The sequence below is a fragment of the Chelmon rostratus genome, chromosome 22 (assembly GCF_017976325.1).
Source record: "Chelmon rostratus isolate fCheRos1 chromosome 22, fCheRos1.pri, whole genome shotgun sequence".
NCBI classification, from domain to species: Eukaryota; Metazoa; Chordata; class Actinopteri; order Chaetodontiformes; family Chaetodontidae; genus Chelmon; species Chelmon rostratus.
Window position 1 is genome coordinate 18,225,840 of NC_055679.1, and position 26,994 is coordinate 18,252,833.

Consider the following 26,994-nt stretch of genomic DNA (forward strand, 5'->3'; position numbering starts at 1 on the left):
TTAATTTAGTCCAGCAGGCTGCATAATCAAGCCGCCTCATTAAGAGTGAAGAGACCATGGAGAGGGGAGATGATGGAGGTGTGTGTGTGTGTGTGTGTGTGAGGCAGAATGAGCACAATCAGAGCTAAATCAATGACATTGTTGCTGTCGGGGATGGGAGGAGCCGGTTATCACGCGGCCGCACGCAGCCGCTGCTCGTCACCCCTCATCAGCCGCCGCTCGTTCGCCGATATTAAAATGATTTGTTGTCTTTGCCCAAATGAAGAGTTTTGTTTCCAGATGATGTTTCTGCTCAGGTCTGACTGCTCGCTGGCACCGATGCTGATGTTTGTGCGTCGAGGCCGCTGATTGTAGACGTTGGGAGACAGTGCTTCATTTACATCTTCATCAAAACTGTCGCATATGAATCAGCTGACGTTGACGCTTTCTCACAGACGTTATGCTAATTTGTTTTCTGAGCCCTGTTAGCAGCGATGAATCCTACTGACTGTTCCTCTGGTGACACCACGAGGTCCACGTTTGTGGTTCTGAGTGAAATATATGAGCAGCTATCAGATGGATGCTCATGAAGTGTTGTACACACATTCATGGTCTCCAGAGGATGAATTATACTAACTTTGGTGATCTTAGTTTTTAATTTAGCGCCATCATTTGGTCAACATATAACTGTTCTGACCAAATACCTGCAAAACTAATGACATCAGCCTCAGCTGCACTTTTATGTTGGCTTGCTAACATGCTAAATGTCAGCATGCTAGCATTGTCACTGTTTACATTCTTTGCGGCTGAGCTCTCAGAGCTGCTAGCATGGCTGCTCAGTTTTCTTACTTTATGTTCAAATATTGCTGATTTTGGTGAAAGCACTGTAATAAATAAAGTTTTGAGAATTAAAAAATACATCATAATAAATCTATTTTGCCCTCATATTACGGGCTAGCCTAAAATATTCACTCTCTGAAGAACTGGTATCATACATTTTTAATGATTTAATAATGATTTTTAATTTTAATGAGTAATGGCTCTTGATATTTTATTATTCAACCTAGATGTTATAAATTTAAATATATTGAATCGTGAATATCAGGTGATGAAACTCATCTAAATACCGAAGCTTTCTATTATTTCTCAGATGGTCTGCGTTTAATGTCAGAAATGATGAAATGAAATAAAAATGATGAATCTGAGTAGACGGAGCGAACGCAAAGACGTGCTGCTTTGTATTAAAAGCAGAAAAAGGCGGCCGCCGCTGATTTATTGCTATGAATCAGTAAACTGCAGAAATGGCGAGCGGCGGCTCTGAGAGGACGCACACGCGGATGAACCGTGCAGTCGATCTCACGTCTGGTGACACACAATCATAGAAACGCTGAGCAGCGCTCTCATTCGCCCTCACATTGATTTTAAGCAGCGAGAGAGATCCGCCACGATTTGATGCGAGGCGGGTGGCGTGTGAGGTGGGGTTAAACACTGCCGTCGTTTGATCCTGCAGACGCGTGTGTGTGCGTGTGTGTGTGTGTGTGTGTGGTGTTTATGCAGCGGGTGTGTTTGTGCAGATGCTGGGTGAGGACAGACGGAGGAGATGAATTTAGAAATATTTCAGCTGAACATCTGGTCGTCAGACTGACCTGTGGAAGCACAGACAGGCCTTCTGTCTGTATGAAGGATCACTTCAAGATGCTTCACTCTGTAACATTTGCTTTGCAGTTTGAAAGTTGCGGTCATATTTAAAAACCATGAAATGAAGCGACTCGAGTCCTCATACAGTCACCCAGCGAGGGTCTGCTGCTCTCCTGACAGGGCAGAATGATTTATATAAATTAGCTTCATGTGTTTCTGAGTGATAACCAAATGAAACAAGGCAGAAATAAAACCATCTCTGGGATTCGTGTCCTCCATGCTCTTGATAATAGAATACTAAACTATCTCATCCTCACAAACTGATGAGTCATCAGAATTTCAGACTTTAAAATGGGGTCACAGGTCAAAAATGACGGCTATCTGTTCTATCTGAATTGTTTATCGTCCGTTCGCATATTTTCTAAATGTTATTCGGAAACAAACTGCCAGACCCAAGTTTTCACTTTCTTTCCCTTTTTATCATTTGAAATTGTGATTGCCGCTCGGCGTCGTTCAATGAGCAGCACATAAATTAGATTAATGGAATAAATAAACACTGGTAATGCACTTTGTAATCTGCAGTCGTTCAGCACAATGAGCCATAAATTACTGTCTAATGAAGCAGTACTCGGAATCACAGTTGTAAAGCTCTGTATGCTAATAAAAACAATAAGACCCAGCTTAGAGGCAGCGGGTGCTCGGCATGGCAGGTCGCACTCAACGTCTTAAAGGGTCACTTCACCCAAATTGCTATTAAAAAAAAAAAAAAAAGGGGGGTGTTGGCTGGAGAGATGTGTTGCCAAGATTCTGCGTAAGACTAAAGAGACCGTTGCATGCAGGGTTGTGAAAACAACAGGAAGTTGGTTATTGTAGTTTGGTTGTGAATTTGGCCCTTTTAGCAGTCACACTTTTCATCTTAAAGGATAACTTTGGTTTTTTACAACCTGGACCTTATTTGTAGCATTAAATACGACCATTTACTCACCCAGACAACTTTGGTGGCATTTGGAGTCGTTTTGAAGAAATTAGCCCCAGAGGAGCGGCGCGTATATCCGTATAATGCCGGCGGTCGGCTAGTTTAGCTGTAGTTTGGCACAGCTGTGGTTCGTTATTGCGTATTCGTAGCCGACCGCCGCAGAGTCAGCCGTGTTGTGGCTGGCTGCTCGCAGCGCGGCATTCGGTAATGACATCATCCACGTCAGAGGTAGTTGCCTAGAGACGCTGGATGTTGATAACATGCCACCACGGGCTCAGAGGGGAATAGCAGCATATCATAACAAAATATTGGAATATGAACGAGTTTCGCCGCAGATTATGCGTTATATAGAGGCTGCGCATGGATGCCCCGAGTACTCACATTATACGGATATACGCGCAGCTCCTCTGGGGCTAATTTCTTCAAAACAACTCCAATTGCCACCAAAGTTGTCTGGGTGAGTAAATGGTCGTATTTAATGCTAGAAATAAGGTCCAGGTTGTAAAAAACGAAAGTTATCCTTGTATGTAGACAAATGTAGGCTCAGAATTAGCAACGTTAAACTCCCTGTTTCCGTCCTCCAAAGCATTGTGGGAACATGAACAACCCTGAACTTCCTGCAACAAGTTACGGTGTGAGATTTCTAACTTTGCGTCCTCTGTTCTTAAAATGACCCTTTTTCTCACACACTCTGGCTCTGTTTGATATTCTGTCCCTGCTCTCCTCTGCATAATCCTCCCTCTCACACTCTCGTTGTGGGTTTTCTGTTTCATTGGTGCATGATGGTGAATTAACTGGAGCCAGTTTTTCGGAGGCCCGGAGTCAGACGGTGACGCAGGTGGGCGTCCGGCTCTTCATTTCACACCTGTTAATCGCCGTTCTCTCAGTCACACAGTTTCCCCGTGTCTCGTTAACACGCACTCGCGCCGACACACTTTCCCAAGGGCGCCGGAGTCGCGGCTCCCCTCGTAATCTAGCAGCCAATCAAAACGTGGTTCTCTGGCCCCGAGGAACGTGGGTGGCGTGGAATCTGGAGCGTTCACTTTATTTCAGTTGACGACCAGCATCAGACGACCTGCAGGGCTGCAGCTTCGTGATGAGCCACACTGTTCACTGATCTGTTGATTCTTTTTCAGATTAACTGATTCATCGTTTTGATTTTTTTATATGAAATACTGTCTTTAACCAAATATTTGTTTGTTAAATACTTATTTTCATCATGTGCCAAAAGTCGAGCCAGTGTTCCACACTCACTGACTTCACACCAGAGATACAAGGACTCATTATTTTAGTCACTTAAACTGTGATTAATCATTTTTTATATAAAATGTCATTAAAGGTGAAGATCAGATAGAGGTCTGATATTCAGATAAAACCTTTTATCCATCCTCATCTGGAGGCAGGGGACTAGATTTTGGTAGGGAAAGAGTTCTGGCCCTCATTTGTAGTCTGAGTGGTATCGACCAATCACAAGCTTTGGATGCATTTAGAGAAACAGTCGTTGTGGAGAACACATGAAAAGATCAACCAATCGGCTGTCGTCTGACACAGTTTAGCTCTTTATTGGCTTTTTTTTACACTTTATTTTCTACACACTGCCATTTGCTGTAGATATTCTTGTTCGTGCTATACTTTTTCATTACTACTGTTTACTATTTTGCTATTTTATTATTATGTATATAATGTTTTTACTGCTCGCTATTTTGATATTTTATTATGTATAGTTTGTTCTTTATAGTCTTATTTCACAATCTTTCACTTATTTCACTGTGTGTAATGCTGCTGCTGAACTGCAATTTCCCAGCTTGGGATAAATAAAGTATATCTATCTATCTATCTTTCTATCTATCTTTCTTTCTTTCTTTAAATTGAACCACATTGAGTGCAGATATCTTTACAGAGATTAGCTGAGATGTCCAGTTGTTGTCGAGTTTGACCTACAGGGTCCATAATAAAGAACTCCAGGCTGATGATATTGTATGTTCTTGTTTTGAGTAGCATCACTTGCTCATTGGTCACATCAGAGGCCTTAATGGACTCTGAAAGCCGCCTGAAACCAACCAAAATTAGAGAGCCAGAAGTTGCCGTTCGTTAACCTTTGGCCTTTATTTGATTTATATAGTTTGTAGCTCAAAGAGCACCTCGGTTTCAGACCTCAGTGTGATTCATGTCTCCATCTGTCTTGTTGATTGCAGGGAAAAGAGGCCACCGTGGAGCCCTGGGAGGACACCAACTTCCACCTGTACAAAGCAATCGACCGCTTCGGCTTTGTTCAGTAAGGACTCGCACAGAAAAACACCGTCGCCTATAATTATTCCTAATAACTAAATGAATAACCTCCAGAGTTTGAGTGGTGCCACATTGAAGGGAGCAAATGAGAGGCTGTAAAGACGAGCGCTGCCGGGGGACGATGTGTCTGAGGCTTCGGCCGGGCCGGTTGGGAGGCAGCGCTGTGCTGCAGTGTTATATATATAGGCTGGCACACGCAGGCAGGAAACAGCCCGGTTAGCCACAATCACAGGGCATCAGTGTTAGGACAGAGTGCTACGATCCAGACCATAGGCGGCGGAAGATGGAGGAAGACGGGAGGGGGAAAAAAACATCTGGGTTATGTGATTGTTTAAGACGGGGACAGAAGTAGCCCGAGGCGAAGGTCACTGACTGAGGCCCAGGAATGATGCTGCAGACTGGGCAGACTGGGCAGACTGGGAGCAGGCAGGAGCCACTCACGGCGTCCACGTATGTTTCAGGCTGAAGAGGCTGTGTGGGCCGGGTCTGTGGTCTCATGTGGTCCTGTAGAGTCCTTGTATTTGTTGATCTAGCTAAATAAAATGAGGAAATACGTCATTTGCACTGTTACAAATTGTGGGATGATGCTTTCACTGACACTTTTATTTTATAGGTCTCTTATTCCTCCATAACTTCTATATCTTGGGGAAAAAAATTCTGCTAATTAAAGAAAAAATGCTCAGTTTAATTTGCTTTAAAAAGCTGTTTTACAGTGAAGATTGTTGGATCAATAACAGATGGATACCAATATCTTAACTTTACGTTTCAGTTTGATTCGAGGCCACATTGAAACTGCTGAAACATGCGGGGAAGCTTTCCAGCCGAGCTCATTAAAGTGTGCGTGGCAGCTAGCGTTCGGTGTTGCTGCTGCAGATGAAACCAGAGAAACTCTGCACAGATTAGCTCCTGCAGGGACTCTGAATGGCAGATAAACAGCAGAAAGTTGAGGAACCTCTAATCTGTTACTTCCTGTTTGTGTGACCGCTGACATGTTGGCTGTTCCTGTCAGGGAGAGCGAGACGAGCGCTGACCCGGATGTCGCTCGGTGGTTTCGTCAGGGTTGACTAAACTCTTCCACTGCATGTACAGTATGACAGCATGATGAAAGTAAACTGGAGGTTAAGAGATCAGTGCTGGACTTTAACTCTTCCTCCTTCTATTTGTCTCTTATTCACTCCGTCTCTTTCTTCTTCTCTCCTCAGCGAGAATGAACTTCCATCATTCGACTCCGTGGAGGAGAAGGTGAGTTCACGTCTTCTCTGTAACTCTTGGGTTTAACCTTCATCTTGGAAACTGAAGAGCAGCCTGTTGACAGGATTACAATAGACCGAAGCTCACAGCGTGATCGCTCTCTGATGTCTGAACGGAGGCTGGAAAGACTGAAAACGCTTGAAAGGCTCTAAAGTAGCGACGATGTGGACAGTTCTGGAGTGGACAGTGTGAATCCACGTATCCATCATGGTGTATATTTAATTCTACACCGCGTCCAAGCAGCAACATCCAGGGCTGAAAAATAAAAACTGCAGTTCCTCGAATGGCCACTTGAGGCTAGATCCAAAAACGAGTCAATTCCCATAGACCCCCATATTAAAGTTACAGCAGAATAAAACATGTTACAGCCTGGGATAAAAAAAAAACAGTTTTGATCTCTACAGCTAATTTTCTTTGTTAATGACAACTGTTCATGGGAATATTTTTATATAAGTCACTCATTGAAATCATATTACGGCTTTAATTATGGGCATGGCCCACACTAAAGTACATTAAAGTTATACTAATGTGATAGTGAAAACTACACAAGCGCTCTTCGTCAGTGTTCATCCTCGTCTTTGTTTCAGCAGCACAGAGCGACGGGTTCAAGCTGTTCCAGCAGTCGTTTTATTTCACCAAGAACTCGTGTGGTTCTAACTTTAAAAATAGTTCTCGCAGTTAATCAGATCAACTCTGAAACTTTTGACTAAAAATAGACGCAGCCTTGTTGTTTTTTCCTCACGTTGTGTTGAACTTTTTTCAGTCTCTTCAGACTATTTTCAAAATGTCGTTATCTGTTCTGGTTTGATTATTTTTTTGTGACAGGTTGTAACAACACACACATCAAATGTTGCATTTCGGTGCCATGGGAAATAGGAGCTTTCACACCTTAAAAGCTCACCTCAGCTGTACTTACTTCTTGAGTTCTTTGGGAAAAGATCCTAAAAATCAGTTTTCATTTTTCTTTATTTATAATTGAATAAAAAAATTGGAAACAAATCAGTGAAACCATAATAAACAAAAGCACAAAAGTGATGTGTACGATATTAAAATCTTTATTATCTATGCAGCACACAACGTGTCTGAATTTGTGTTTTCAAATGACAAACGTGCTTTTCTGAGCTGTAAAACACGAGCTCGCTCACGAAAGAGGAAAAGCTGATCAACATCTGCTGACGGCTGAAACTAGAGCAGCTCGCCGTCTTCAAAGGCCTCTGAAGACGGCGTGCGACCACTGGCGAGCCGTTCCTTTTTAACCGCCGAGCTGTTCTGACAGAGAGTCCCGTCGGACACGAACACACGAACGGAAAAACTGACGAGGGAGGGAGATATTCATGTGTCACTTCTTGTTTTCCGCTCAGCAAAAACACACGGAGGTGGAGAGGACCACCAAATGGCTGAAGATGATGAAGAGCTGGGACAAATACAAGAACAGCGAGAAGGTGATCTTCTGTTTTTCTGTTTGTCATCATGTTATCCTCCATCTTTACCCCTTCACACTCGCCTCCATCTCTCCTTCACACAACAGACTGGGTTTCTTTGGTGTAATTAAAGCTGAATTTGTATGTTTTTGGCCACTTGGGGGCAGCAGAGCAACGAAATCAAATATTTCTGTTAAAGTGTTGCGCTAACGCTGCAACCATGCTCAGTATCGTTTAATCTGATGGTTATTTTCTCGATTAATCATAGAAAATGTATGATAATAATGTCATATTTAAACTCTTCAAATGTCTCATTTTGTTTGCTCAACAGTTTAAACACAAAGATATTCAGTTTACTGTCAAAAGCATCAAACTCTCACATTCACAAACCTGGAGCCAACAAACGTTTGATGTTTTTGCTTAAAAATGACTAAAACAATCATTTAAAATCAAAATAGTCTTCAGTTGATTAATCAGCTCTTGTTTCCACATTGACCTTCATGCTTTTAAGCTGATAGCAGACACACTGGACACCAGTGAGCTAAAAAAGGCTGATGTGCAGAGTTTGGTGATCTTCATCGGCTGATATGTCACCACAGGCAACATCTTTCACACCAGAGCACCTGAAATATATTTTCACTTTACTGTTTATCCCAATAATTAGTTCAAAACATCATCTTGCACTTCCATAATGAAGTCTACAGGAATATATAATATATATATATTCGCGCGCGTGTGTGTGTATATGTACAGTATGTATGTATGTGTGTATATATGTATGTATATGTATATATACATACATGTCTGTATGTATATGTATGTGTATATGTATGTATACATATATACATACATGTATGTCTGTATGTATATATGTATGTATGTGTGTATATATACATAAACATATACACACACACACACACACATGTCTTATTTCCATGCATCCACCAAGTTATCCTGTAATCAGCGAGGATAGTTGTGATATTGAGTTATAGTTGACAGTAATTCAACCCGACACGCCACCATGAACTCTGTATTACACACAGTTGATAAATGCAGCTCTAAATTAGACGAGCAATTCCGATGAAAATCAATAAGTGATCGTATTAATCGCGCAGCACTAACAGAGCTCGTACCGGAGTCTTTGTGCCCTCTGCTGCCGTCGTCCTGTCGGCAGCAGATGTAGAGGAGTGTCTCGCTCTCCTCCACCTCCCACAAGCACCATTAGTGCGGGGCAGGTATCAGTTATGGCCGCCTTCATCAGTGCTTGTGCAGGTCCAGGTGGTGTTGTGGTGCTGCCTGGAGCGCTTCACCATGTCCTTCATTTGTATGTTTGGTTTCTGCAGGGATTTGGTGTGTGTGTGTGTGTGTGTGTGTGTGTGTGTGTGTGTGTGTGTGTGTGTAGGGCTTTGAAATGTGAAATGCACTCATGGCTGGCACTGAGCGCGCACAGAGACTCATTCTTTGGCGTTGCCTCCTCTTTGTTTTCAAAGAAATGTTCACAGCCAAGGACACCGAGGAGTGTTTAGACCTTCCCTCCATCGCATCACTCCATCTCCTCCTCCTCCTCCTCCTCCCTTCTTCCTCTGCTTCTTTCTTCTTTAAAGCTTCAGGGATATTTCTTTTCCTCTTCGTCAGTCAGTGGCGTGCTTTCAGCTCAGGAGGAAACAGGTCACACTCGATATGTCTCTTATTTTGTTTCCTCACTTGCCAGCTGCTGAGAACATTTAGCCCGCAGTAGGAAGAGAGAGCTGAGCAGATGTACAGCAGCCTTTTTCCCCCCCTCGCACCACGCATGACGAATTCGGCTGGAGGTCGTCGTGTTTAGCACGACAGTGATAATGAAGCAGGGTCAGTTCTGCAGCGCCTTTCATCATTACAGCTAACAGATCGCAGCAGAAAGTGGTGCAGAGTTCTTCTGGTGCTGGACGTTCGGTGATGTGGTGACCACCGGCTAGCTGTTCAGTAGCTGCTGCTGGATGCAGCTTAGTGGAAGTTCCCTGTCGCTATGGGAAACGACAACATCCAAGCTAGCAACATGGCAAGTTACCCTAACCTGCTCGCTAACGGTTAGCAGCTGTTACCTTTCTTCCTACCTTTTGCAGGGATTTAGCCATTTTGATGCTAAGACTCGCCTCCCCAAGTGCAAATGTTCCATAGAAATCCTGCGCTTGGCCCCGCCCACGACAGCTGTGATTGGTTGAAAGATATACAAACGAGCCAGAGAGTTTTTCCTCCTCTATCAGACTGATCGTGAGTGCAGCCAGACTGCAGCGCTGTGGAGAAAGGTCTATCTATGAGAGACTAGTTGTGTCTAGGTTAGTAAATAAGCAGCTTTACCTGAAGTTAGCTTCCATGCTAACAAAGCTGATTCACCTGTGGTTCCCTCTGGGGGCTCCACAGTCCCCCAGAGGGAACCACAGGTGAGTGAATGAAAACATGATTATGAGCATTAATTTCCACATTCCGCCTCACTGGTCCTTTAAAGTGAGGTTCATCCAGTCTTCAGGTCAAGCTTAACTTCAGGGTTTATATAAACCAGACTAGAGGAGCAGGTTTGCTGCCTTTAATCTGCTCCTTTACAAACAGATCTGTATATCTGCACACTGTAAACACAAAGAACTGCAGATTCACAGGAATGTAAATGTTGACACACGTGTTCAAGTGCGCACACACACACACACACACACACACACACACACACACACACACACACACACTCTCTGAAAGGATGATTAGTCTAACAGATGCTCATTGACTCGCTCATCAGAGCTTAATTACAAGGCTGTTGCACTAGAAACTAGTGAGTCCCATGTGTGGTGGTAGAGGTTGATGGAGTGTAGGCTTTAGATACTTTACACACTCACACACACACAACCAAACGCCATTAATTCTGAGATGACACACACAACACGCTGCCTTTTAATAGAGAAAAGCCGCGACCACACACACATCATGTGCATCACACACTCGATGTGGCGCCTTCACGTGTCTTCGTTTGTCCGACCAAAACCTGCAGATATTCAGCTCAGACTCGACAGATGAGCATAAAGTCACAACGTTTGTGAAGCTTTAATTGATTCAGTGTTGCAGCTCTAGAGCTAACAGATCTTTCTTCTTTCACGAGGTCGTCCTACAAAGTCCGCCAGTTTCACCAGGAAACAGGTCGAATCAGCTTTATTAGTGGATTTAAAGCAGCTGGTGATGATTTTAATGAACTGTTGACCATCATTTCAGTTTCAGGCCGCGCAGACCATTAAACCTTCGTCTCACTCAGTTTGTGAATACGGTTAATTCATGTTTCTTCTGTGTTACGGACAGCTGTTAGCTAACGCTAACGTTCGCTAAACTGCTGTAACTAACCTGCAAAAGTGCAAAAGATCTTCTTCTTCTGCCACCTGCTTCAGGACTGGATGAGGGTTGGGCCTGGAAAATAAATCCAGACCGGAGGCTCAGACATGTGATCTGGCCACACGTCTGTACATGGAAGTGTTTCCTGGTTTGAAACTCTTGACGTGTGGACAGACGTAGGAGGTAGTTTTATCGCTGTTTTCTCCTATAGTTCGTACTTTGATTTGAACTCCAGGCAGGAGCTTCTTTCAGCCACAGGATGTTTGGTGAATACAGAACCCTCATGGCAGGACCGTCCTTTTCATTCGTGTCCTCCGAACACGCACATTTACAGTCCCGACACCTCCCATATCTGCCGTGTAACTGTTCCGGCCGGGCGGGTTTTAATAGCTGCAGACGCAGCTGCGATTAGCTTTGCTGCTCCAGCAGTTTGGGTTTTAAGACTTAATCTTCCTCAGCGGCAGTCCGACCGGTTTTCCGTCTCTTTGTGGACGCTGAATTACTTCGGACTGTTCTGCATGCGAAGCAGTCTCTCTGACTCTCTCTCCTGGAGCCTGTCCAGCCAGATGGTCGTGGTTCACCTTCCAGAGCCCTTTGCTTTTGCTCGGGGAGAGCGCCGACTACATTCACGCATACGCTGTTTGTATCTTTGACGGGATGAGAGCAGCTCGGTTGATGGTTCCTCTATTCAGAATCGCTTCTGGCAGCAGCCGGAGGCTCCGACTGCATCTCTGTGGCCTGCAGCAACAACCTCTGAGCACATCAGACTGTGTTTTCCACTTTCTTACAGTGTTACGGTGACCTCTAAGCACGCCATCATTTGTTTTTAAAAGGTTCTATATCAGTTATTAATGTTAATTCATGTAGATAACTCAGAGCCAGGATCAGTGGAGCCACATTCTTCAGATCAAATGAGTTGAACTCAAGGATCGTTAACACTTGACTATTTTTAGCTTTTTACAAGGTCCTACACGTGCAGGTAAAACACCTGGAAATTGAAATAACGTTAAACTTAAGTTGTCACGTACGAAATCAGTTATTTCTTGCAGAATCCATCACAGCAGCAGTGATAACTGGATGCTGACAGGAGGAAAATGTGCAGGAACAATAACAAACCAAATCGCTGTATGACACTAAATGTGCTTTTCATGCTTCAAGACATAAACATGACTTTGCAGAACACCAACAGAGTGAAAGATGGTACAGACAGGAAATACTGAACACAGTAATAATGTAGTCTGGATTATGTAAAACAAGTATTAATTAGTAAGTGAGCTGGATTTATGGAGTTTTCTTTCAGTAGACATGACAAGATGTTTGGAAGAAACTATAAAAAGTTATTATTGAACATGAGAGATCTCTGCAGGGCTCAGTTCAGTTCTGGCTGCTCGTTCTGACTATCTGTGATTTTTTGAGATTGAGTCTCTCGCAGGATTATCGGCCGCTCGCACACCACAGGACTTGTTTTCGCGGTTGGAGCGGGATCACCTGTCGCAGGGGAAGCCGCTGTGGTCTGACGCTCGGCGAAAGGCCTGCTGGACTCTGCTCTGCCGTAAACGTCGAGGCGTCTGTGGGCTCGCTCCCCTTTGAAGGCCGTTTCTAACAGTGACCTCCTGCTGTCCGTTTCCTTCCAGCTGGTCAGGAGGATCTACAAGGGGATCCCCCTGCAGCTCCGGGGGGAGGTGTGGTGTCTGCTGCTCGACATTCCCAAAATCAAGGAGGAGAAGAAAGACTTCTACGAGGTACGGCGTCGGGATCTCAGCTTAATAAAGCGCGAGCCACCTTAGCTTTATTTGATTTCAGTGAGCTGCAGAGTTATTGCAGGAGGTTTCTGCTCTCATTAGAAAGTTCAGCTGGCAGGATCAATATATCGCTGTGTGGAACTATTGTAATTATGAGCTGAGGGTGCAGACGGCAAACAAAGTGGAAAATATAAAGTACGAAAGACTGTTTCTGGCTGGTGAGCAGGAAGCTGTGTCCATAATAATCAATTTCATCTATTGTTCATCATCAGTCTGTTCATGTGCTTTAAACTTTCTGCCCCAAAATAACATCAAGCAAGCACACGAGAGCACGTAAAGTTCAATTCAGATTAATCCTCAACAGTTTTCTCACACTAGAAACCTAAAACTTCATCTGAACTGTTCGCTGAATATAATCCAGGTGGAAAACTTGCTGTAAAGTTTAATTTCAGCTCTACAAAACCAGCTGAGCTGAGATGCAGTTTGGCTGAACTGAAGCTTGAGGAGCAGAACTGCTCGTATAAATCAGCCTTTCTAGTTTATTTGTTCCAGACTCGATAATATTTGGTCGAAAAACGTTTCGCTGTGTACGAGATGTTTGTTTTTTCACCTGGACGTATCCATCAGTGTATTTTCCTGCACATTTTTAAGTATTGCTTTAGAAATAAAAGTTTTTCCACCCACTTCAGGTGGTTTTTCAAAATTAAGCTCTGATGCTGAATCTCTTTCTGCAGATTAAAACCTTCCTCACATTAATACAGGAAACATCACTTTTTCACCCTTTCAGGTTCGACTGCCGCTCTTTTTGTCTCTTCTTCTGCAGTGGTAGAATTATTTTCCGGCTGAACTGGCGCCACCTACTGCTTTTCTTAATGAACCGACTCCTAATAATCACATAACAGCCGTGGATGGAAACAAGCATTTTTTCACATTTTCTTTTGGAGACTCGATTTAGCTCTCAGGAAGATGTTTCATCATGAAGTAGGGCGTGTTGGACAGTTTAAATGCTGAGTTGTTTTCTCCCCCATCCCTGATGTCTGCTCTTATTCTTTCTGTGTTTGCTGGTTCGTCGACAGAAGCTAAAGGCCAGAGCCAGAGGAGTCTCCCCCGACATCCGGCAGATCGACTTGGACGTGAACCGCACCTACAGGGACCACATCATGTTCATGCATCGCTACGATGTCAAGTGGGTATCTGCAGGATACGACGCTGCGTCAACAGCCACCCTGTACTTTCATATGAAACAATAGAGCTCGTTAAAAAAGGAACAACAACAGCAGATACTGATATGGAAGTGAGAGGACTCAGGTCCCCTTTTCTGTGTCTGAACTTCTGCTTTGTTATAAATGTCTGTGATTAATTTTTGAGCCAAAGAGAATCAGCAACCAGCTCTCATACTGCAGGAAGTGCACCTGTTTGACGATACTTTAACATTAAGAAACATATTCATTCTTTAATTACTTTACATAACATTTCTTTATTGCACACCTGAGAGGCCGACGTGCAGCTTCCAGGCCGTACACGTGGACGTCCGAGCTGTCACAACACAGAACTATGAATTACCGTCCTGGCTCCAAACTCTGGGTTATTTTCAGGGTTTTGTGGTAACTGTAGTTCTGTGTTTGTGTTCGCAGGCAGCAGGCGCTCTTCCACGTCCTCACGGCCTACTCCATGTACAACACGGTGAGTCGTTCACACTCAGTCTGCAGAAAGCTGCGAGGTTACTCTGCGTGCCTTTTTACTCCCACTACCTGCAGAACTCAGGGGTAACGATTAATCAGGAGGTCCCGGCATCAAAAATAAACGAGGCAGATAAAAACATTCTGGCTGTCACTTTCGAAAAGGTCTCATTTATTTAGAAGCAACTGATGAAGCTAATCCAACGCTACATTTTAGGACTGATTTTGTTGCCCCACATATGAAGAAAACAGAGCTCCCAGCAAGGAATCAACTCCTCTTCATCACTCTGACTGTGTGTGTTTGCAGGAGGTGGGCTACTGTCAGGGCATGAGTCAGATCACAGCGCTGCTGCTCATCTACATGAACGAAGAGGACGCCTTCTGGGCTCTGGTCAAACTGCTGTCCGGGCAGAAGCACGCCATGCACGGTAACACGTCGAAACTCACTTTCACGGCCAAGTTTTCATCACAGTTTTCATCACTTGGAGCATATTCCGGGTTTTACAGCCAATGTCCGCCGGGTGCGGCTGTGTTGTGGTTGTGAGACCATCTGCTGCCGTTCGAGCTGATGTGTCAACATTACAGGTCACGTGACCTGAGCTGGTCACTTGTTGCTTTCCTCCGCTCAGATATCTCAGTGCTTCAGGTCTATTTCTGCATTTCTGATGAAACATGGCGTTCATTTGTAAATGTGCTTAAAAGGGCCAGTGTGTTAGATTTAGAGGGAGCTCTCATCAGAAATGGAATATTTACAGGTGTGTTTTCATTAATGCATACATGTACATGTACAGCTTCTAATGAACTTTGCAGGGACTTTTTGTTAACTAGATTTTTTTTTTTCTTAAGTAAGTAGTGAGAGAGCGAAGAAGAAGAGGAGGCAGGAAGGCAGCAGTAGTTTTCATTTAGAGAAGATAATCCTTTATTAATCCCACAGCAGTGTTACAGCAGCAAAGGGGATAAATAAGGAAACAATACAATGAGTAAAGCAGGCAGTTGTTGAATTCACATTATTGCACAGGGGAAATACGGATACTGCACAGTTTAGTACACACAGAGCGGCAACAAATACAAAACACCGAGAACGTGGTGCAACCAAAACACAACACAGCTGCATCCAGTGGACACACAGTGTGGCTCTGAAGAAGATTAGGAGGCGCACAGTCTTCTCACCATGATTATCAAACCCTTCATTTGGCTATTCTTCAACAAGACCCTGACTAAAGGTATTAAACTGTCCCCCAAAAATATAAACACACAGACACGTACATGTCCATACTGTATATGTGTGAGGAGATTAGCACCAGGTGGCTCATGTGCAACCAAATAAGGAGACGTGGACTCACAGAGCTCTTACAGCTGCTGAAATCAAGAAGCTCAACTGCAGCATCTGAACATTGTTATCATTAATGCCTGAAAGCAGCATGTGCTGCAGGACAGGCTGAAAAGACTGCGACACGCTGCACATTAAGATGCGAGTCAGACCAGTTAACCGGGCCGTCCCTTCTGTCCTCACCTGCAGGGTTTTTTGTCCCCGGCTTCCCGAAGCTGATGCGTTTCCAGGAGCACCACGACCGCATCCTCAAGAAGATGATACCCAAACTGAAGCAGCACCTGGTGAGACACGCAACACTGCTGCAGCAATTAATAATGAAACAAGTGCTGAATAATGCAACCGCTGCTCATAATCCCACAAATAAAACATCGGTCCAGATTCTGTTATTACATGACTGACATTACTTCCTGTACTTTCACTAGTATTACTTAATACACTAAGCAGTAATAATCTGATGAATAATATGACGTCTGTGTGAAAACGTGGTGAATATACTTGTGTGATTTGTTTCCTGGACATACAGAAGACAAACAAAGCTCACATTTTTACTCATTTCTATTTCATCATCAGCACCAAAGCTGATGCTGCTTCTGCCGCTGTGTTATTCTTACAAGGCACACTGAGCGGTACGTTCCCACTCAGAGCGCTGAATAGACTTTCTGTTGGGTTTGTTTGTGCTGCTGCAGGACAGCCAAGAGGTGTTTACCAGTCTCTACACCATGAAGTGGTTCTTCCAGTGCTTCCTGGACAGAGTGAGTACATGAACGGCGAGCTCGCCCTTGTTTTTTCTTGTTTTTTGGGGGCGATGGGAACATTTCTCTAAGCTTCCCACAGTCTGACATGTTTAATGTTTAGTGTCAAGTGATTCCTCCCTCATGTGACAAAAATCCACTCCTCACACTGGAGTAATGCTCTCTGGTCAGTTATTTGGCAAATAAAAGCATGCTGTCCAGCTGCAATCAGGAAGAAAACAACGTCCAGTCTGCACTGAAGGAAATGTGAAAGCTTACTTTTTTTGTCATCAAATCCCATGAAAAGACCAAAATTAACAATGAGCTGACAACTTACAGGTCCACGACAAATGCCTCCCGTCTGCTTGCTAAAAACAACAGAGCTCTTAAAGCACTGAGCATTTTTTATTTAGATTTAAATGTTCTGTAGGAACCGACAGGCTTCAGTCTGAGAGCCAGAGACAGAATAGAGAAGTCACAAACTATTGAAGAAAGTGTGTTGGTTTTGGTCTTTTCATGGGATTTGTTAACAATTTTAAAAAAAGATATAGCTATAAAGCCACAGCAAAAGCACCAAAAACTGCAGTTCCTCGAATGGCCACTTGAAGCTGGCCCCAAAAGTGAGTAAATCCCCATAGACCTCCATATTAAAATGTGAAACTTTACAGCAGAAATAAACATTTACTGTCTGGTATAAAAAATGATTTTGGCCTCTTTAAGTAATCTGCCTGTTCATGACAACTATACACGGGTAAATTTTTATACACATCACTCACTTAAAGTTATGAATAATTTTGTGCCTTGGTGACAGCTAGCCGCTAGGTTTCAACTATCAGCCTTCAGTCTCCAACCACACTCCACCTCTTTGCTCACTGTTGGATTAGACGGGAGTTTGGTGGAGTCAGGCACAGACAAGCGACAGCCGGTGTCACTGAGCTTCACAATGGCTCTTCTGAAAACTGTGGATGACGTCATGGAAGCTACGTCCATGTTTTATATGGTCTATGTGTAAAACCAGCCTAATGGCTTCTGGGCAAAGTGAGCTAAAGCATTTTATCAGTCCACAAGAAGCCTTCAGGGAAACCAGTGAGATGATCTCCTGACCTTCTGTTCTATTTGTTTCCAGACTCCCTTCACCCTCACCCTCAGGATCTGGGACATCTACATCTTGGAGGGTGAAAGATTGCTGCCTGCCATGTCCTACACCATCCTCAAACTGCACAAGAGTAAGACTGTTAACTCCACACAGTGACAGCAGCGGTGTCCAGCTCCCAAACAACAAATCTGATCTGTGTGTGTGATTTACAGAGCACCTGTTGAAGTTGTCCATGGAGGATCTGGTGGAGTTTCTGCAGGCGACCTTGTCCAAAGATTTCTTCTTCGAGGACGACTTTGTGATCGAGCAGCTACAGGCGTCCATGACGGAGCTCAGGAGGGCAAAGCTGGATCTGCCCGCACCAGGTACTGCTACAGCGTGAAGCCCGTAGACAGCAAAACCAGCTGGAATACCAAGAGGGACATTTTGACTGTTTTTGGTCCAGTGGTGATGTGGCTGCAACCCAATATACTGCTCTGCTCGTATTCACGTGTTACTACAAATCTGATATAAAACATGAAGCAATTTCTGACAGTGTATGCAGAACTGAGACGAAGCCATTTATCTCGGCTAATACAATTAAAGTATGCACAAGTATTTTAAGCAGTAGTTATTATCATTAGGTTCAGTATCCCTAATCACTTTTCATAATACATTATCACGTAAAAGTAAAAGAAATAGTGTTTTTTTTCTGTAACATATAACTATAAACTGAATCTTTTGGTGTTCAGACAAAAAAAAAAGCTATTTAAAGTCATCACTGTGGGCTTTATGAAGCTGTGATTTTCACTACTTCATGAGATTTTAGAAAGTCAGTGATTAGTCCTGGAGAAAAGGAATAATCCTTAAATTTTGGAGAAACACTGGTTGTTGTTTTTATATTCAGTTGTCCGTGAACCAAACGGCCCTCAGGTGTGACGGCTCTCTCGCAGCGTACTGCGTCTTCCTGCTGTCCTTTAGCTCGTAGCCGTGTTAGCAGTCTGTGTTTTTGCTCTGTCTCCTCATTAATCTGCCTTCTCTCCCTCTTCTTCCAAACGATGTTAGCCAGCAACAACAAAAGTGTGGCCGTGAGTGGGGGCCACATTCCCTCCTACAACAGTAACCGGTGGGCTATCCTGACTGGTCTTCCCCCTCCATGTCTCTGTCCATCTGTCCCTCAGTCCGTCCGTCCTGTCTGTCTCCCGCCTGTCCAACAGCACTCCGGTTTTTCTTAGTCTTCCAGCAGTTTTTTATCCCCCACATAATATTTTGAATTCAGTTCAGACGCATTGTTTCAGTGCTCAGTGGAGTCCTGCAGTGGCTGGCTCTCCTCTTGTACCTTCTGTTTTTTTTTTCTATCTTTTATTCCCATGCTTTGATTCCAGAAGGGTTGCTATCGGAAACTTTCACCTCTGCCCATTAAGGTCTTTCAGGTGACACAATGTGCCCTCTGGTGGGTAACTAATGGAACTGCAGGATACTGTTTTAACTGGGAACTGTTTTTCAGATCAAAGTCTGATTGATCGCTCATATTTTGCTAGCCATCTATCACAGTTTTAACCAACAGCTGATCTTTATATTGACTAAACCTGCAGCCTAATAAGAAAAAGGTTACAGGGTACAACTTGCAGCTCATAGTAGTCTTCAAAAGACAAACTTAAATTCATAAAGATGGGTTGTTGTATGTCACAGAAATATAATGGAAAATAGAAATTTAATGAATGGATCTACACTCGGTTTATCCGTGCCGTCTTCCTGCTGTATTTAGTCATCGGCCGTTTCGTCCTCTAAACCAGCAGCAGCCACTTTTTTTGGAAATATTTTTGACTTTAATACTGCAGCTGAAGAAGGAAGGAACCAGAACTTTCCTTTCTTTCCTCCAGAGCCCACACAACTATAACAGTAGCTGTCTGTTCGTTTCCCTGCCTGCTGACAAGATAATGAGCCACTTTCCCGACACTGCAGGCTTTTGTTTAACGTCTACTTGAACAACCATCTGCTGCCACATTTGCTTGTGTGCGCGGGGATATTTTTTAATCTGCGTTTTTGTATCTCTGTTGGCTGAACTGTGAGAAATGACAGTGGTTTTATGGCTCTGTAGTTGTGAACTTCACTAGGTGTAGTTTCAGCTGTTTTCCAAACCACCACTGCAGTGCAGTTTACTCTGTGCAAACACCAGCTGGATGAATCTCTGACCTAGACTGGCTTTGTCTCCTTTGTCTTTACGTAGCAGTTACAGAATCAGTGTCTGGATTCAGTTCTTCTTTGTCATGAACCCCTGCAAAAACTGAATTTAGGCCAGTATGGACTATTGACTTTGGAGACCACTAATGACTCATAATTTACGCTGATATTCATCATTTTGTCCCTTCAGGACAAAAGTAAGAAAAGCTGCTGCACACTGTCTAAAGCTTGAAACTATAACACCATAAGACTGTTTGGGAGGAAGATTCCTGTCAAAGCAGCCTTTTCTCATCTTTACACTGATGGTGGCTTGTTCAACACACCACCCCCTGAAGATTTCTGTATGAAAGGAAGAACAGCATTTATACTGACACGGTGTAAAAGCAGCTCCTCGAGGCGAGGTTAGGCAGGTCTCTTTGTTTTACAGACTGCACTCCTGATGGTGTGAAACACCCCCTCACTACACTGAAATTACTTCCTCTTTCCAGCTGTGTAAAATATAAACTGTACTAATGACTGCCAATATGGTGGCCTCGAACAGCTTAGTAATGAAGTAAAGGAAGATGGAGGACAAAATAAAATATATTCGATTCCAACAACACTTGTATGCTTTAGAGGAAGTTCACCTAAACCAGCGAGAACACACGCGTACCTGCGAAGTCTTCTGTTCCTATTTGTAGTTCAATAAGTGAAATAAATACTGAAGGAAAAGTAAACACATCCCACACTATTTGTGTCAGTTCTAAATATTTGATCAACATTTCTTGGTCCCTGTCTAGGTTTTGAAGCTACATTTCCATTCAACATAGCTATAATTCTGCCTTTTTAGCCATTACGTTATGAAAAAACATCTAAGTAGCATCGTCGCTACGTAATGTGGTGAATGTATTGAAGTTACAATGGTCTTAAAGCTAATCTGCTTGGATAAAGTTGATTCCTTTTCCAGTTTTCCTTCAAAAAGAAAAAAATTAATTGTTTAAGGTACAAATTGAAATTAAAATTTCTACTGAACAGTACAGGGAAATTATTTGCATTTCTATTTTCTGGAATAAAAAACTGTCATGCTGCATGTATTCAGGTTCTAGCTACAGGTTCTAAACATTAATTTCAACCAAAAACTCTTGTTTGTATTTCAGCAAAGTAAATTCCATACAGATATCATATCTCAGTAATAATAACAGACTAAAATCTTAGTGGACATGCTTGTGAAGGTCACTCATTAAAGGCTTTGAAGCATTTCATTTGGAAGATTCAGAGGAAGAGTAAACTACGTAGGTACTATTTATAAAAGTGTGTTCAGGAGCTGTGACTGGGTCTGTTTACCTGTATGAAGGACGGGACAGTATCCAGTGAGCAAGGACTTCTGAAAGAAGACACAAAACTGTATTAAATTGGTGCTACAAACAGCACTTTGCATCACTGCTCTTTCAGTTTCAAGAAATCATTTTAGCCAGCTGTTTGACAAATATACTCCAATTTCTTTTACTTATTTCACATGAACTGATCTAAATCAGAAAAACTTGACGAGGGAGAAGTGGATGAGGTAGTTGAGGTTAGTTTCACAGGAGGAAAAAGGCCAAGGTCAGTGGATAAACGACAGACATTTTAGTGGATTCAGAGCCAAAAAGTTCACTTCCTGGAGCACTCCCACAGCACTTCATCTTCCTCCAGCTGCAGTCTCCTGACTCTGATCACACTTTCCCTTCCAGTCCTCAACAACACCCAGCGTCACCACCACTGTGTCTGCACACTGTGTACATTCCTGTCTACTGTACCTTTTATTTCTTTTTGACAAAGCAGTAAGTTTAAGTATTAATGTCAAATACTTGTAACATGTACTGGTTGTAGAATAGTAACTTTGGTGCAAGTGGAGAACAACGTCTGCAGCTTTAATGCTCGTTCTTACGAGTCTCAGTACATTTAACACGGTTCATTAATCATGAACTATTTCTGTGTGACCTTTCCAGTCTGGGGCTCCTGCTGCAGCTAAGTGCAGTTTAATGAAATGAAGTGAAACTCATAATTTCAGAGACCACTCAATTGAGTGTCACTTCCTAATTGAGCCCCTCCAGCAAGACGGGGATTGATATCAAACAGTATTTCTGATGCTTTTTTTCTGTCCTTTGCTCTTTGCCTGTGGAGATGTGATTACGTGTCGTCATGAATGTAATTCTCCTTTATTTTTACCTCTCTATGGCAGTGGTGTTGCATGAATCCATGTCCCTGTTGTGACTCCTCATCTGATGTGAATCAGCGCCACACAGTGTGTTAAACCATCGCCGTACTGTTTTGTGTCCTGATGGTTTTGTAATGCGTTTCCTCTATTCTGATCTTGCAGGTAAAGAAGAAGAGTTTCCCAAGAAGCCTTTGGGGCAGCTTCCTCCTGAGCTGGTGGCAGCAGGGGTGAACCATGTGGCCAACGGTCAAAGCCACGCCGAGCCAGCCGAGCCTCCCAGGGAGCCAGGTCCTGTACCAGACCGTCAGCGGGACAGTCGACCCCCCAGCCGATCACGCCGGGACTCACTAGAGAAAAAGATCCGTCACCACAAGGCTGACAGGAGGGACGTCCGCTCCAGGGGATCAGGGGAGATCCCCAATGAGCAGCAAAAGCAGTCCACCTCCACAACGCCTGACAGGGGAGTAACGCCACCCACAGCCTCCACCCCTGCACCACAGCTCAGCACAGTGGATAGAAGGAAGCCTCAGAGCCACGCCACCGCCAACCACAACTCCAACGCAGCCTCCAGCTCACACAGAGACATCACTCCCCGCTGGTTCAAACCTTCTGAGACAAGGCTGGAAGAAGTCAAAGCGGCGGCAGCCCGGGAGGTCCACTTGAGCCGAGGGGCTTCACCAGCCCCTTCCAGCCCAGAAGACAGTGCTATGCCCCACCGCAAGGGCTTCGTCTCCGGCTCCAACCGAGGCTCAAACGCTTCTCAGTACGACAACGTACCAGGGCTGCCAGAGCAGAATTTCGAGATCCTGGAGCTTGAGAAACCTCCGTCCAGAATGAGGACCCCTCGCAGTGAGACGCCCTTCAGTGTATCGTCCCTCCATCAGGGCAGCCCCAGTCACAGACCCAGCCTGACTGGGAGCGTTGTCTCCATCGCATCAGGGCCCAGGATGGCCAAACACCCTCTGCCACCTCCATTTTCCCACAACAGTCCAGCAGGGGTCCAGGCCAGCTACCCAGGCAGCCATAGTCAGTACCACACCCCTCCCCAGCAGCACTCCCCAGGCAGAACTACAACGGAGGTTCCCATCCTCCATCCCGCCTACAGTGTGAGTCTGGACCACAGCGGAGAGGACAGACTATATGCTCCGCCCGCCCGATTTACCCCACCCTCCAGCGTGGCGTACGGGGAACGAGCGTATGCCACCACCCAGCGGCAGACAAACAGCCCCGAGAAGGCTCTCATGAACAACTCCTTAACCACCTACCGCAGGCAGCCGCCACCTAGCTCCACCCACCACCCCCGTAACACCAGGCCTCCCCCAGAACACTCCCTTCAGCTGGAAACCCAGGGGAGCTCCACCCCCATCTACCTGCAACAGCTCACCTCCACCACACAGGTCTATGCTCCAGTGGACTACAGGTTTGAGGGGCATCGGAGAGGCGAGGCGAACCCACACTACCTGCCAGAGGGCGGGCCTCGGCGGCCTGTAGATGGGCTGCCGTGGGCGCTGGATGATGAGCTGCCCCCTAAATCCCCCGGTGGGATGCCACGCTCCCCCAGCTTCCAGCGAGCCCAAATGTCTCCCGTTCAAGAGTTCACTTTTCCAGACAACCCAGACAGCCTGCTTCACTACAAGACACAGTTCCAGGAGCAGCAGCCCGTCATAAGGCACCAGCTCCCCCAGCTGTTTGGAGGACCACACTACAGGCACACACAGGAGGCGTTTGCCATGCAGGAGTCCATGCTGCTGTGATCAGATGATAGACAAATGGCGAGACACTGAAAAAAACTGAGGTGTAGTCACTGACACTGTGATAAAGACGAGCAGTAGTCCGAGCTTTGTTAGGAACCTGGTTTTGTTTCTGTTCTGTTGTTCTTTATGTGTAAAGTACTGACCTTCTGACTGTCATGCTGCATCGTAACGCTGCAGGACACACCAGCCTCTGACGTTTTTTACTGATCACTTTAAAAAGAGAAAAAAAATCTGACTGAAGATTTTATTTTATTTTTGGATGTAAATCGTTAACGAGAGGTGACAGTATATATCTTTTAGAGTCTGATATGTACAGTGGATTTTTTTTGTTAATATGCTGAGTTGTTATCAGTAGCAGGGGAATATTCTCCTGAGACAACAAAACTGATCAATTTTCCACCTTTATTTTTTTATATGTTACTTCCAGATATTTACATTAGAGATCGAGTTACTCTATATGCTTGTGAATACTGTTTTTCAAAGAGACGAAATAATTCTCTGTCCAAGGACAGAATTAGAAAGTAGTGAGGAACGGATCACTGTAAGTTTTGATTTCCATTTCAATTCTGAAGCACCTCCACTGTAGAAAGAGCAGGGTTTATTTTCTAGTTTGAACTTTTCAGTGATAATATTCCTTCCTGATTAACTGATGTGCAATTCATTTCTCTTTCACACATGAAGTACAGTACATTGGGTATTTACACATATGAGGCCAGTGAAGTTATTGATTCAATTCCAACCTGATTAGAAACTCAAGAAATAGACAGCTAATTTGTGAGGGCTAATAATATATATATATATGTATGTATGTATTTTTGTTTGATGGCTTTAAGCCCTTTGATTTGCTATGTAACCATAGGTAACATGTTTTTTAATTGCTGTACTGTTGTTACCACATATTGAGCACATGCAGCCAGAGATGGATGTGAACTACTTTCAGTACAAGTTTGCTTTACTTCATTATGTCTTATTATTCTCAACACTGTCATATCAACTACTGTTCAGCTGCTGGCACTTCCACTGGCATACAGAGTCATCTGGCACACACACACACACACATTACATGTCACAAATGTGTGAGTCACACATTTCAACATTTAAGTCGGTCACATTCCCCATTATTATTCCTCGAGCTCTGGTTTTGAAGCAGTTACTCTCAAACAGTATTGCTATACTGTTCATTACATTCCCTAAGTTATCTTTGTTTTTTTCTTAAACAACTAATTGCAGACCATTCTGATACTTTGCTTAATAAAATGAGGTGGGGGTGAAAATGAATCTTTGGCTCTGTCTCTGACTTGATGTAAATCAGTCCAATCATAGGCCTGCATACATATTCAAAGATCTATTTCCACGGGTTTTTTCTGTTGCTTGCCTCTTTCCACTTATAATGAAACTCTGCCCCCTAGTGGGGCTTTGGAATAATCTTGCAGGACATAAACTAAGATAAGATATACTTTATTGATCCTCAGCTGGGGAAATTCCAAAATAAAGGAATAACAAGGTAAGGATTTCATTTAAAAGGAGAGATACAGTGTTTTTAATTGAGTTCAAATACATGTAGAATCCTGGATGATACATTTGTGAAATGTATAAATAAATGAAATGCAGAAACATGATTCTGAGCCTCCAAACCTATATTTATCCTAGAATTGAGTTGCAATTTTAGTAACCAGTAATATTTCTTTTAGTTTATACTCTGTAATAACTTCCACATTCAGGTAACAAAGAAAAACTTGAAATGCCTTACTCTAGTGCTGAATTCATGGGTAAATGGATAAAATAATAATCACTCATTTCATCAACAATTTGATAATAAACTCTTCATTTAAGTCATTTCTCATGCTAAGCTCGTTCCAGCTCCTCAAACGTGAGGAAATGCTGCTTTTCTCTGGTTTATATCGTCGCACATGAACTAAATTTTGGTTTCGGACTGCTGGTTGGACTAAACAAGGCTATGTGCAAACAGTGTAAAAATTATGAAAAAAATGTTTATTTGGGATGTTTGGGGTATTGTTGAGACAAAAAGCTATTCGAACAAGGTTTCGAAGGAAACTCTAATGTGTACTTTTCACCATTTTCTGACATTACATAGGCCAAATAATGAATTTAAAAATAATTTAGTAATTGGCAGACAGATCAATAATGAAAACAATTGTGCTTTGCAGCCCTGCAACAATGTAACTCAAAAAATTTAAACTAAATTGTTGATTGATCCAACGACACCAGAGACGGTGGGGAAGGTTTTGAATGCGACTGAAACACACTTACTACAGATCAGGGGCATTTCCTAACCCTAACCCTACTGCAAGTATCACATTTAATCTGAAATGCAATTTTTAATAGTGATGTTAAGACAATTGCTCTGGACAAAAGGGACATCTGCAGGGCAGCTGAGAATTGTCAAACCTATAGCACCGGTGTTTAATTGCTATTTTACTTTTTATTCTGTTTTTACGTTTTTATTTGACCCCTATAATGTTTGCCTCTTTGTGTCGTACAAAGAAAATTAACCAGAAATTGTTTATTTGTACAACCATTTAGGGAATATCAAGTGTTTTCACCGTCTCGCTTTTCTCCAAATCTTGTTACTAACTCCCCAAATATCCTAGATCATTTAACTCATGTCATCTATGCTTAAATGACATCATGTACAGTATTAGCTTAAACATTGTTCATTGGTTAGCTACCTTCTCTGGCACAAATGTCACAGATATGTAGTTCAGGTTTGATCATCTCATTATTCACTAAAACAGTGGTTCTCAAATCTGCAATTTAACTTGCTTAATTAAATATTTCAGTATTTTTTGTTATTTTTGATATTTGGCAAGTGATATTTTATTTGTTGTTCTGAGTTTGTAAGAATTTCTTTAGGTTTTAGGCCATTTCCTGGACAAAAAAAGCAACAACTTCCCTCTGCTTTCCCTCAGCAAGGCTTCAAAAGTCACTTGTTCAGCCTATCTGCTTGGACAGCAATGGAAGACCATCTCTCTGCCCAGAGTATTTGTTTGTTGTGCAAGAATAAATCCATGCACATTGTCTGCAGACAGTCTGTCTGTGCCCTCATAACCAAATGCTAATTTTAGGCTTCATCAACACACCACTCAAAAACCCAACAGCTGCAACAACAAAAGGACCAATTAGACCAGTTCAACCCAATACAAACATGAGTGTTCATATTCATTAACATGGACACTGGGCTTTCTTTACCATGAAGTGATCTTCTCTGCGACATGACATTATTTTACCATCAATACCGACACACCTAAGCTCAATAAAACCAACAGATACAGCCAGGAGCATCATGAAGTAAACTTGCTCAGCAGAGCTATCAATCATCCGCCAGCAGCCAAGAGAGGAAGAGCAAGAAGACAGAAAACAGCTACTGATATTTTACAAACGAGAAACACACCATATA

General features: G+C 43.3%; 1 protein-coding gene across 3 annotated transcripts in view; it reads left to right on the forward strand.

Moving 5' to 3' along the window:
* usp6nl (USP6 N-terminal like) overlaps window positions 1-24,082 on the forward strand; it is a 73,403-nt gene extending 49,321 nt beyond the window's left edge. For all 3 annotated transcript variants that reach the window (XM_041963885.1, XM_041963884.1, XM_041963883.1), the window contains 12 exons: window positions 4,789-4,868; window positions 6,085-6,124; window positions 7,495-7,575; window positions 12,537-12,644; window positions 13,721-13,830; window positions 14,279-14,327; window positions 14,631-14,751; window positions 15,843-15,937; window positions 16,343-16,408; window positions 17,514-17,613; window positions 17,696-17,848; window positions 21,985-24,082. In XM_041963885.1, the coding sequence (XP_041819819.1) occupies window positions 4,789-4,868; window positions 6,085-6,124; window positions 7,495-7,575; window positions 12,537-12,644; window positions 13,721-13,830; window positions 14,279-14,327; window positions 14,631-14,751; window positions 15,843-15,937; window positions 16,343-16,408; window positions 17,514-17,613; window positions 17,696-17,848; window positions 21,985-23,576 (2,595 nt within the window). In that variant the 3' untranslated portion in view covers window positions 23,577-24,082. The remainder of the gene's footprint in view (window positions 1-4,788; window positions 4,869-6,084; window positions 6,125-7,494; window positions 7,576-12,536; window positions 12,645-13,720; window positions 13,831-14,278; window positions 14,328-14,630; window positions 14,752-15,842; window positions 15,938-16,342; window positions 16,409-17,513; window positions 17,614-17,695; window positions 17,849-21,984) is intronic.
* Window positions 24,083-26,994: the final 2,912 nt, after the last annotated feature.